At 41.4% G+C, this 13,011-nt stretch overlaps 1 protein-coding gene across 7 annotated transcripts in view; it reads right to left on the bottom strand.

Annotated features, from left to right (window-relative positions):
- NF1 (neurofibromin 1) overlaps window positions 1–11,274 on the bottom strand; it is a 252,162-nt gene extending 240,888 nt beyond the window's left edge. For 5 of the 7 annotated variants that reach the window (XM_032845416.1, XM_032845419.1, XM_032845417.1 and 2 more), the window contains exon 1: window positions 10,825–11,273. In XM_032845416.1, coding sequence (XP_032701307.1) covers window positions 10,825–10,884 — 60 coding nt within the window. In that variant the 5' untranslated portion in view covers window positions 10,885–11,273. Of the gene's footprint in view, window positions 1–10,824 lie in introns of all 7 variants that reach the window. The other 2 variants (XM_032845423.1, XM_032845422.1) reach the window with 1 other exon arrangement.
- Between the last annotated feature and the right edge of the window lie 1,737 nt (window positions 11,275–13,011).

Raw genomic sequence — 13,011 nt, 5'->3', positions numbered from 1 at the left:
TGAATTTCTGCAATGAATATGAACTACTAACATATTTTTTTTTAAATAAATGTCCAAATAGAGGTTGGATAATCATCTGTCAAGGTTACTGCAGAAGCGGATTTAAATAATCTCAGAATCCTTCTAACTAGGGATCTGTGACTGATCAATTAGTGACTGGAATGATTTTTTTTTTTTTTTCCAGAGGACTGGCTCTAAAAAAATAAAACAAAAATGAATCCATTTTAAGAATTATAAAAGTTTTAGACTGTCAGATCCTATTTCTCCTGTTTTACAGATAATGAAACAACTCAGAATTTAGAGTTATATACCACAAGGCAATTGAGTCAGGGCAGAAACCAAAGCACAGGTCTTCATTGATCTTTGTTGCCAACATTTGACCAAAACAAAACCTACTTCTTCCATTCTCTACTTGCAAATTCAGTTATTAGAGGCCAAAAACTGAAACATAACAGGAAATACAAATGCCCCCCCCCCACCACTACCACCACTTCAGTCCATTACCCAAAAGGAAGACCTGCCTGGAGAATACGAGAAATATTTTCCCAGCCCTGGGCTGAGATGGAGGTTGAAAAGATATTTCAAAAGTCAGGATGACATTGCACGGCAGGGAGGGCGGGGGCTAAAAAACGTGTACATACCAAGTTAAAAAAAATAAATAAACAAATACCCAAGAATCTGATAGGATAAAATACTCAAATATTACCAAAGTTTAAAGAGTTGCCTCAGATTTAATCAAATCCTTAATGGAGTGTTCTTAGAGTATGAAAACCAGTTTTATAAAACTGGACAGTAAAAGGCCAAGAGAAAAAAATGAAATACATAGTTTCATATTTATAATTGTACATTCTTGTTGGTATTCTAACAAATTCTATTCTCTCACCTTCAGAATTCAACTCTCTTCACCTAAAAATCTATAGTGAGGATAATGCAATATTTATAATAAAAGGGGAACAATTTTGGTGTGCCTGAGGGACTCAGTCAGTTAAGCATCTGACTCTTGATCTTGGCACAGGTCACGATCTCAAGGTTGTGAGATGCAGCTCCAAGTCAGGCTCCGCACCCAGGGCAGAGTCTGCTTGTCTCTCTCCCTTTGCTCCTCACCGCCCTGCCCCCATGTTCTCTTGTGCACTCACATGCATGCTTGCTCTCACACTCTCTCTGTCTCTCACAGATAAATAAAATCTAAAAAAAAAGGAGGGTGGGGGACAATTTTACAACTTCTCCTAACAGCCAAAGAAGCTTTGATAAGGTGAAAAGAATGATAAATAATGAAATCAAAGATATGTTTAAAATGTATGTCTAGTTATGTCTATTTCTAACATATGACCAGATGTATTAAAAGATTTCCAGATACACTCATATGAACATAAAGGGTAAAATGTTAACAACTCATCTTTGAGTGGAGAAGCAATAATACATTCCTCACTTTACATATTTGTGCTATCTGTTCAAAAAATTTAGACCTTTTTTGTAAAGCTTTATTGAAAAGTTACTGCTCTGAGGATTAACACCCACACTCTAGTTTTAACTCAATTAATTATATGTCATATGATTGTGGACAAGTTGCTCTGGATATCTAGTTATTTTTTTCTCGTGCAATCACAATACCAAACTATACCAAATAATACCAAACTATACAAATCAAACTATAAAGAAGGGATAGAAAAACTACTGCACCAGAAGATAATCACAGTAATACATTTTTATGACTATTTACAGCTTCCTTTCATGTAAAAGATTCACAACTAAGATACTAAACAAGCCCATAATATGAGTAGAGAGCTATTATCCTCATTTTACAGATGAAAACATAAAAAAACTGAAGTTCAGAGAGGTAACTGGTCCGAGGCCACCCTGAAAGCTATATAATAAAAAGTTCTTTTCTGGGTTTTTTTGTTTGTTTGTTGTTGTTGTTGTTGTTGTTGTTTTACTACCTAGTTTACTGTTATCACAAATTTGAGGTGGTTAGGTTGTTTTCTCATACCCAAATTACTATGAAGACTACCCAAGGAAAGCTGTCAACAATTTAAGTGAAAAGGGTCACTGGAGATTGTTATGAGCGGTAATGACCCATAAGGTCATGATCTTTATACATAGTATAAAACTATAATTAAAAATAAGTTAGGTAAAAAACCTTTAAAATATATTCCTAAAAAGTCTTGCTATTTACTCAATTAACTTCATGCCTCTTACACTAGATATGCAACCCTGCTTGGGGAAGGTGAAGTGAAGGGGAAAGGATTTCATCAGGAAAAGTTAAGTAAGTTCTCTGAAATTCAATAGGATAAGACAGTCAAAGCTATAAAATATGAATAGGGGCAGGCAACAGCTTGTAGACTGTAGTGGCAATCCTAAGTCAAACCAAAAGAGAGCCAACCTGTGGTTTAAAGAAAATATGCAGGGTGCCTGGGTGGCTCAGTGGGTTAAAGCCTCTGCCTTCAGCTCAGGTCATGATCCCAGAGTCCTGAGCTTGAGCCCCGCAGCATCCGGCTCTCTGCTCAGCAGGGAGCCTGCTTCCTCCTCTCTCTCTGCCTGCCTCTCTGCATACTTGTGATCTCTGTCAAATAAATAAATAAATAAAATCTTAAAAAAAAAAAAAAAAAAGAAAATATGCAATCTGGAAGTTTGCACCTCAAGTTATTGCTACTTCAAAGTAATTAGTGCCATTTATAGTAAAAAATAAATAAATACATATAGGTTTAGAGAATAATTCCAATTCATCATAATAGGATGGGATTCCATATTAGCTTAGAGCTTTCTTGTTGCAACAGAAGTTCTTTTGATGATAAAGTCAATGGCTGGAAAGCCACTCTCAAGAGAACTCAAGAATGTAACTATGTATCACTGGCATAGGATATTTGAAGTGGTCAGACAGGCAGTCTACTGAACTGCACCTTAAGAGACTTCAATGAGGGCACTACCAATTCCAGTTATTCATATTCTACCAGTTAAAATTTTCTTCAGCACAGCCTCTCAGAGTGCTCTGTTTGTGCAAGGCTCTGGGACCTAGTATGATACAGAATTTTACAGATTGCTGAAACTTTAATTCACAGTCAGCTACAATGTAAAACATGTTAACTTGTCTTTTCAAGGTCAGAACAAACTTTGTCTCATCTTTCCCTCTTCACCTGCAAGAAAATGGGGTATTCTAAAAGATCTCAGATAAAATAAGCCAATGCTTTTATAAATACAAGTCAATCCTCTGCAAAGAAAGAGCTTAAGATGCCCATATTCTACTTCAGTATTGATTCTAAGCCTTCTAACAGTTTAAGCTAACCTCCCCACAAACCTTCCCTTCTATTTCTATGAATATTCTCCTTAAACTTCCTTTAAAAAACAAACAAACAAACAAACAAACAAACAAAAACCCACAAGCTTTCTTATACCTCCTGTCCCTGGTCTGACACACACACATAACTCCCAATGAAGAACAGACTGAAGCTAAAGGAACACATTGGCAAAATATATGTTCTTAATTAATACACTGTTCACCCTTAAAAGCGTGTTGTTAAAATGCAACAATACAGAGTCTACATGGAACCCCAAAACATGAAATTTGAAGACTAAACCAAAAAATGCCCCACAGCAGCCTCAGTAATCCAAAGAAAAGATGTAAAAATAAGGCACTACCGTATTGTAATAGATCATTAACCTTTTCTAAAAGCACAAAATTCTCCATGCTAAACACATCAAAAAATAATAATAATAAAAGAGGAGGAAGTGGATTTAAGAACCTAATTTTCTATTGTTCAAAATGTCACATATTAAGAATAGTTAAAATCAGAGGTGCCTGGGTGGTTCAGTTGGTTAAGTGGCTGCCTTCAGCTGAGGTCATGACCCCAGGGTACTAGGAATATGCCTCCCCCTTTCCCTCTCTGACTTTCCCTCAGTCTCTTCCACCTGCCCAAATAAATAAATAAAATTTAAAAAAAAAAAAAAAACCTTAAAAACTAAGATGAAACAAAATGTAACAATATTGCTGGCCAAATTCACACAATACCTTATGACACTTTTATATGAAAGGCCCCAAACTTGAGGAGCGATATAATACATTTGCTATAAATTAGATGATAAAGCAAGAAAAAATCAATTACAGACATCCATGATATGCTACATAAGGATGGCACTCAGTACCCTATTTATCAATGAATGCTACAGTAAGGCATACAATCAGTTCATGTACATTTCTAGGTAATATCCAGAGACCAGTCAATCTACCTTATTTAGTGAAAACACAGTAGTCAATAAACTGTAAAGAAAATGTGTCAATCTTACATTTAAATACTTTCAGATTTTTCAAAGCTCTCTGCAGTCATTATCCTATTACACTACTGCAAAAAATTTCCTTATGTAGAGACTTACCACTAAAAGTAAATGACAAATCCAAGACCACAAAGGTAGTTAACCAGATCTGAAACTTGATTCATAAAACATGTTAGTTCTGTGGGAAGAAATATAAATATGTGCAAGTTCCTCAAAGCTAGATCTTAAAAAAAAAAAACTATTCATGACTAAAATATCATTTAAGACCTAAGCTATTACAAACACTACCTTAAATTCAGTTATTTCCATTTAAAAGCCAAAATCCCAACTCCTTTTAGACAATAAACCTTTCAACCAGGAATCATATACAAAACATTCCACCAATGACACACCATATGCTCATAACTACAAAGGCCCTGGGGTGACTATATGAGAATTCTAATAGAGGCTTCTTTCTTTTTAGAAAGTTTACATTCTATTTGACAAAAAGAGAAGAGCAAATACTAAGCTGTGTTCAACCGACCCTCCTGAAGGGAGAAACCCCAGGTGACAAACACACCAAGAAATGAGACTGCAGTGAGTTTAATCCAAAAAGACTTCATGGGGGAAAATGAAGCTTAAGCTGAACATTGAAAGATGGATAGGAATTTTAAAAGCACAGAGGAGGAACAAAAGCATTCAGGCAGGGGCTGGCATCAACAGAGGCTGGAATAAGCATGATATATACAGAAGAAACTGAGTCAACCTGTCTAGGACATAGGTGCATGCTGAGGCATAATGAGAAATAGTGTGGTAAATTAAGTGGAGTCAGCTCCCAATGGACTCTTATGGCATGGGGATATGCTGCTAAAATCATCGAATATTTAAACTAGGTAAGAGAACCTCAGAGATTTTCTAGTTGATTCTTTTCTGACAGATGAGGAAAATCTAGGCTCCACAGAGATCTAAGCTCTGGCCTAAGGACAGAGGTAGTAAAGAGGAGAACAAAACTCAGACCCCACTTAGGAACCCTGGTTCAGTGATAGGCAGCACAGTACAACAGAGAAAGCAAATCTATCCAAAGATCGATGAGCACATTAATATATAAGGTTCTGCAAGCATACATACAAAACAATACTGTTTTCTTTCTTTTTTTTTTTTTTTAAGATTTTATTTATTTATTTGACAGAGGGAGAGATCACAAGTAGGCAGAGAGGCAGGCAAAGAGAGGAGGAAGCAGGCTCTCCGCTGAGCAGAGAGCCCGATGTGGGGCTCGATCCCAGGACCCTGAGAGCATGACCTGAGCCGAAAGCAGAGGCTTAACCCACTGAGCCACCCAGGTGCCCCAACAGTACTGTTTTCCTAGGAATTCCAGAATACTGGTTTCCAGAGGTAACATAATACCACAGCGGCACTACCGTTGAGAAAAACCACTACGTTTTGCCAGAAGGAATCACTTTCAAGAAAGCAGCAATCCAGAAGGAAAGCAGAGGCAGAAGCTAGTTTTCAGCTATAAAGGAAATGGGTGGATAAACAGCAGGGGCAGCAGGTAATTGGCAACAAAGGAGAAGGAAAGAAAAAAAAAAAAAAAAGCCACTGAGAGAAAGCTACAGGACCAAGTAAATGTTTGAGAAAAGAAATCTTAGTAAGTTTGAAGGCAAAAAGGAAGGCACTCACATAAAGAAAAGTTAAATTAGATGCTAGATAAGGTGAAGGGAGTGAGGGAGCATAAAGAACTAATTGAGGACCAGTGGGAAGAAATTTTTTTAAAAATATGAGTTCCAGGGGCACCTGGGTGGCTTAGTGGGTTAAGCCTCTGCCTTTGGCTCAGGTCATGATCCTGGGGTCCTGGGATCAAGCCCCATATCATCTTCCCAGTCAACAGGGAAACTGTTTCTCCCTTTCTCTCTGCCCCTATCCCCACTGCTCACGCTCGTTCTCTCTCGCTCTCAAATAAAATCTTTAAAAAAGTAATTAAAAATTAGTTCCAGAATAAAGAATAAGCATATTTTCCTCACCATAAAATACCCCTCACTAAAAAAGTATTCATTTTCAACTGCTTTTAAGGCCTTATAAAAATGGCAGACAAGGCTTTAAGAACAAGACTAGGCTAGGAAGGCTTTTGTTTTTCTTTTTAATCCAAAACAGCTTCAAAGTTTTACAAATCTATTTACCAATTAACATGTGGTTTATAACCTCAAAGACTAATTATTTTTGTTCATCATTTTTAGGATTTATTTATTTATGATAGAGAGAGAGAGAGAGCATGCATGTGCACATGCAAGTGAGGCGGAGGAGGGGCAGAAGGGGAGAGAGAGAGAAAAGCCTCAAGCAGACTCTCCACTTGAATGTGGAGCTGGATATGGGGCTCAATCCCAGGACCCTGAGATCATGACCTAAGCCAAAATCAAGAGTCAGAGCTTAACCGACTAAGCCACCCAGGTGCCCCTTGCCAATCATTTTATACCACATATGTTTTATACCACATATTCAAAGGGCATTCCAATTAGCATTCAATTTATAATATGCTATTATTTCAAATAAAAAATCAGAGTTTATTCTGATATGCTGTTAAAAATAGGAGAGAGTGTCTGGGCTCCTGGGTGGCTCAGTGGGTTAAAGCCTCTGCCTTTAGCTCAAGCCATGATCTCAGGATCCTGGGATCCAGCCCCACATCGGGCTCTCTGCTCGGCAGGGAGCCTGCTTCTCCCTGGCAGGGAGCCTGCTTCTCCCCATCTCTCTCTGCCTGCCTCTCTGACTACTTGTGATCTCTGTCAAATAAATAAATAAAATCTTCAAAAAAAAAAAAAAAATAGGAGAGAGTATTATATACCCTTTTTACTTGACCAGATAGGGAAAATATAAATGCTTAAATGAATATAATTATGACAAATCATTTCAGGATACTTTTTCAATTTCTTATAAAAAAGAAAAACATCTTCAAATAACCACAAGTTTTCTTATGTGCCCTTTCAGAAACAAGGTCCTACTGGGGTGCCTAGGTGGCTCATTCGGTTGAGCATCCGACTCTTGATTTTGGCTCAGGTTATAATCTCGGGGTACTGAGATCAAGCCCAGCAGCAGGCTCCACCCTCAGAAGGCAGTTGGCTTGAGATTCTCTCCCTCTCCCTTTGCCCCTCCCCCACCTCACTTCCTCTCTCTCACAAATAAATAAATCTTCAGGAAAAAAAAAAAAGAGAGAGAGAAGAGAGAGAGAGAGAGAAACAAAGTCCTACAAATGGGGGGGAGGCACACAGAGCTAGGTGGAGCATGTAACAAGGTTTTCTCTAATTTAAGTAACCTAATAAGCCACAATTTAGAGCTATATACCTAAAATTTGCCAATTTCAATTTAGAAACGTACTATTCAGCACCATAAAGGGAGGTCACAGAGAAGGAAAAGATATAACTGATACATTCATTAAACTTCCTGGCCTTCCACCTTTGCAACTGCCATATCCCTAATCAAGGAGGTAATTACGTTTTAAAATTGATAAGAATCATTCAACTTAGGCCACAAATACTACGTTTAGGTGCAAAACTAGCAGGTTACAGCAATTTCATTTTACCCCCCTGGAAATGAGGACTTAAGCTCAAAACATCAAGATGGAACACTACCACTTCTTTTAACTGGGTCTACCGCATCAAGTTGCCAAGCAATACCCATCAGAGTACAAGACATTATCAGCAGTGGCTAGCAATGCATTTCTGCTTCAATCACCATAAGTATCAGGCCAACCAAAACATCAATTCAATCATAAACAGAGTTGCTACCTTTAGACTTGCACATGCTCTCTGGCTCAACACACACATCTTAGCTGTAATAAGCAGCAGCCTGAATCCCTCTGGACCCAGTGAAACAAAATACAGACAACATATCCCAAACTTAAAACTTTTAGAAATCGCTGAAACATTTAAGACTCTTATAATAAATACCTCTTACTACATGCAGAGCTTTCTTTCCCCTCAATAAAAATGTAAACTCTTCTCTCTTAACTATACTTATTGGGTTATTAAAACAAACCCTACGAGATACTTTTCAGAAAAAGTATTCCTGATTGTGCAGCATGTGATACTTCCCATACTAGGCTCTTATTATTAGGTCTGCTATGAGACCTTGGAAAGTCATTTAATACATCTGTGCCTCAGTTTTCTCACTTTCCAACCTCAAGGTAAACTCTATCTGAATTAAATATTTATTACTTCTATAGTAAGTGAAAGTATACAAAAAGTACCTTATATTAAACACTGAAAACCCTTATACTTTTGTATCACAGTCGGAGGGCTTTATTTAACCTTGTAAGAGAAAAATGTAAGGAATAATTTGCCCTATGTATCTTTCTCTTAATTACAACATAAGGAATATATTTTTAAAAAAATGCTTCCGTTGAAAACTCTTAAGTTCTTAATTTTTAACAGATGGTGGTGGGTTTGATCCCACAATATTCATAACAAGGCAAACAACAAAGCCTAAGGTCCTTTAACACTGGAGACAAAAAGAAGGAAATATTTACTTGCATTACGTATATAATATAATATAATCAAATCATTCTTCTTTTAAAATTTAGAAAGCTATCTTTTTTGTATGTGGCAGATAAGCCTAGAGAGCAACAGGTAAGAAGAAATAAAGTTTAAAAACTGGGAAAAAATTATTAAATAAAAAAATTAGAGGGCGCCTAGGTGGCTCAGTTAGTTGGGCGGCTAGTTCGGGTCATGATCCTGGAATCCCAGAATTGAGTCCTGCATCGGGATCCCAGCTCTTCGGGGTGTCTGCTTCTCCCTCTGACCTTCTCCCCTCTCATGCTCTCTCTCACTGTCTCTCTCTCAAATAGATAAAAATCGTTAAAAAAAAAAAAAAATTGGAGAACAACAATGATGGTGTGAATCCTTCAAATTCCTGCATCCAGATTATGCTGTCCACAAGGTTCAGCTTTGGGGTTCTTCCATGTCCTTTTTAAATCCTTTTCAAGATTACACAGAGAAAGTCTTTTCTCTCAAGTTTTTAATCTAATGCTCTATCAATAACACAACCTAATGCAGTAACATCTTACTTCCTCAGATAGATTAGTAGTACACTTGGTTTAGATGCTTTTTGGTCTAGAAGAAGAATGGGGGAGACAACTCCTGCAAGCTCCAGACAGCTTTGTAATTCTACTTTATCTCTGTCCTTTCTTTTCCAATTTCTTCTCAATCCTGCTTCCTATTCCCAAGTATCGTTCAGACAGGTCAGAAACACTATGAGTCCTGTAAGGAAATGTTTGTGGATCCAATAAAAGCAGAGCCCTCCTCCCGGCTCCATTCAGTTCTCATGATCACTTTTAAGACTGTACCCAGTAAACAAAATAGATGGATTCAATCTTAAACAGCTCCCTCATCAGAGGAAGCCCAGGGTAGAACTGCAGCTGCAAAAAGCATCCCTTTAAACCATCCAACTACCTACAGCAACACAAAGTTAAACTAATTCCCACTGACAAAAGGCTTCATGTGCATTCATTCTGATCAGTCCCAGGAATCAGTGTGTGAAGCTCAGGGAATAAAAAGGCACCTCCCCAAGCCATGAAACTTATTTTTTTCCACCCCAAATATTCTCAATGAAAGTTCTCTTGTCAACCAAGAGGTGAGAGTTAAAAACAACAACAAAACACTAGCAGAATTATAGGTTCCAGGACCACATCCCAGCGGTCCCTGCTCTCTGTTGTCACGGACTCAAATGCAGTTTCCCACTTTTCCTTTCACCCTTCTCCCCTTACTCTCCAAGATTCTCACTCAAGAAAACCAAATTCACATTCTCAGACCGCTGGCAAAATAAAGGGCGAAACTGCAATTACTAAGGGAGAAGAAAAGGAAAGATATTTCCGAAGCAGAAGGGAAAGAGAACCATGGTTTCTACTACAACGGCAATGTAAATGCCAGTCTTGTCTCATCAGGATATTCGGGGGGGGGGGACGCCCATGTGGGGTACCAAAAAAGATGTGCAGTGTGTGTGCACTTGGAGCTCTCGGGGCAGGCAGAGACAAGGGAGCAGAAAGTAAGAAAACCTGTGCTTTCCCTGCTTTCTTCTACTCTTCCCCGTCCAAGAGAGGAAGCTGAAGAAACTGGGGGGAGGGGCGGGATGTTATCGTTCTCCTATTGGGGGTACACACGACAAGCCTGGGGGTTCCTTCAGCTACCCCCAGTTTGGAGGTCCACTGAGATAAGGGGAAACCCCTAAACGTTACCCACCTTCGTTCAAAAAATAAAGGGGGGGATGATTAGGTCCAGATGGAGAGCCCCTGAAAGCGCCCCCAGGTCGCTCATCCTCATTAGCAAGCGGAAGGGATGGGATAAAGGGGATGGAGGGTCCGAGGGGTGGTCAGGTAAAAGGCCCCACCCCTCGACTTAAGAGGGAAGGGGAGCCCGAGCTACCAGCCGTCCCCTCCTTCCCCGCACCTCCCCCCTAGGCCACCCCCTCTGGTTCCCCCATTCCTTTCCTACAGAGCCCGAGGCAGCCGCGGGGGAGGCGGCTGCTCCTTCCTCCCCTCACCCACTACGCCCCCACCCCCACTTCGCTCCCACCTCCCGCCTGCCACGGGCCCGTTACCTGCTCGTCGAAGCGGCTGACCACGGCCTGGACCCATTCCACCGGCCTGTGCGCGGCCATGTCCTCCCCGCGGCCGGGGGGCGGCGGAGGGACGGGCCGGCCGGCGCCCAGGGCCGGGAAGAGGGCGGGGAGCGGGGGCCGAGGTGAGGGCAGAGGCGAGGAGAGGGTCTGAGGAGTGCAGGCTCCGAACGTTCCCACGGGGGTGGGGATGGGGGGCCTGCGCCAAGCCGGGAGGGGGACAGGGGAAGGGGGCGTTGGCGAGGAGGCAGGGGGAAGGGGGACGGGGGAGGGGGACCCGGGGAGGGGAGGGGGCCTCTTGGTCGCTCTCCCCACTAGCGCCGTCTCCCCACAGCCATCACAGTCCGAGACGCCGCCATGACACCCCACCGGAAGTGGGATCCTTTCCACGGCCCGGGGAGAGGGAGAGCGAGCGAGCTAGAGATTGAGAGCGCGGCTGGGAAAGGGGAGGGGGAAGAGAGAGGGAAGGGGGCCTGCCGCGCATGCGTCCGTGCAGGCCGGTTTCATTAATGAAAAAGCGAGTCCTCCTGGAGGTGACGTCACCTAACTCCTCCGGGCCCGGAGGCGTGCGTCCCTCTTCGCCGCCGGGCTCACCTACACTCTAGTTCTGGGTTCAGCCGGGGAGAGTCCGAGCTGACCCGGAGCATCCGCTCGCATCCCCACCGCCACAAGAGGCTCCCCCTCCCCCGCCGGCCTCCGGGTTTGGATTGCTCCCCGGGTTGGAAGTTAGGGCGCCCTAGGGCTAGCGTTTCTCCCAGCGCGCAGATCTCTGCCGCTCTTCTGGGGGAGGCTGTGCAGAGTTCCTCTCTGCCTTAAGCTCTCACAAAAAATAAAGCACACAACCTCATGTTTCAGGGTCCTTCGAAGCTAGTAAAAACTGGGGAGAAACAGGAAGAGTAAGGTCAAGAGAGATTCATTTTTTTTTTTTAAACGGTCTCTTAAATCCCACTGCTAGACCCGATGGCAGTCAAAGTGCTCAGACTCCGGAATGAAGTCCGGACTTCCTCTGCTGAACTGATAGGCACCCACGTTAATAAAACTAATGCACAGTTGATAATAGGTTCATGTTGCACCATCCTCGATGATCCCCTAAGGGCTTCCCATGCATTACTGATTCAACGCTCATCATCTCACTTAAATCTTTCAATGCGCTTTTCCAATAGGTATTACCCTCATCTAACTGATGAGGCTGGGTCACAGGAGGTTCTGAGATTTGCTTGAAGTTGGTAGGTAGTCAGGATGCAAACCCAGGTGGTTTGACTCCAAAGACAACAGAGATAGGCTGTGGCTCTCCAGAAACAAAGACATTCCCTATGCCCCTAAAACCACAGTTGAAATGATTTCAAGTGAAATAGGTCACGAAATTGGTTTTCCAGGAAGAGGATTACATCCAAAACAATGATCTATCTATATTGGACATGCACTTTGGAGTGAGCTATTTTTAAGTTTATCTTCCTCAATACACTTTACTTAGGATAATCTTAAAATGAGTTTAGATATTCTGAGCACACACTAATTAGCCAGTTAGGCCACATGGAATGATAGTAACTGGGTGACAAGGCAGAGCAAAACTAGTACTTTACATTACCACAAAAAAATCCTCTACACCAGGATCCCATGCAGAGAGAGATCTACGAGAGAAGTTTCCAATCTTTGCTGGCTGGTGACTGTCCAAAATACATATTAAAATTAATATTTCATTCCACTAGAACAAGAGGATAGGGTCTAGGTCGTTCTGTAGTCCATTTTTTTTAAGATTTTATTTATTTATTTGACAGAGAGAGTGGGATCACAAATAGGCAGAGAGGCAGGCAGAGGGAGGGAGAAGCAGGCTCCCCACCAAGCAGAGAGCCCGGTGCGGGGCTTGATCCCAGGACCCTGATATCATGACCTGGGCTGAAGGCAGAGGCTTAACCCACCGAGCTACTCAGGTGCCCCTGTAGTCCATCATTTAAGGATGCAACATGAATACCAACTGATTTCTTTTAGATGATGTCAGAAATGATGGTGACAATATTGAAGAAAAGGATAAATATTAAATGAATATCCATCTATGCCTTTCCCAGCTAAGACCCCTAAAAAAGCTCTCACTCATACCTCCGGAGAGTATCCCAATGCCTCCACTTCACTGCTAACCCTCCAGACCCACAATCTTCCTTTCCTTTTCTC

Source organism: Lontra canadensis, unplaced genomic scaffold (assembly GCF_010015895.1).
Source record: "Lontra canadensis isolate GAN:19392208 unplaced genomic scaffold, GSC_riverotter_1.0 scaffold163, whole genome shotgun sequence".
NCBI classification, from domain to species: domain Eukaryota; kingdom Metazoa; phylum Chordata; class Mammalia; order Carnivora; family Mustelidae; genus Lontra; species Lontra canadensis.
This window is presented reverse-complemented; position numbering and strand designations above follow the sequence as displayed.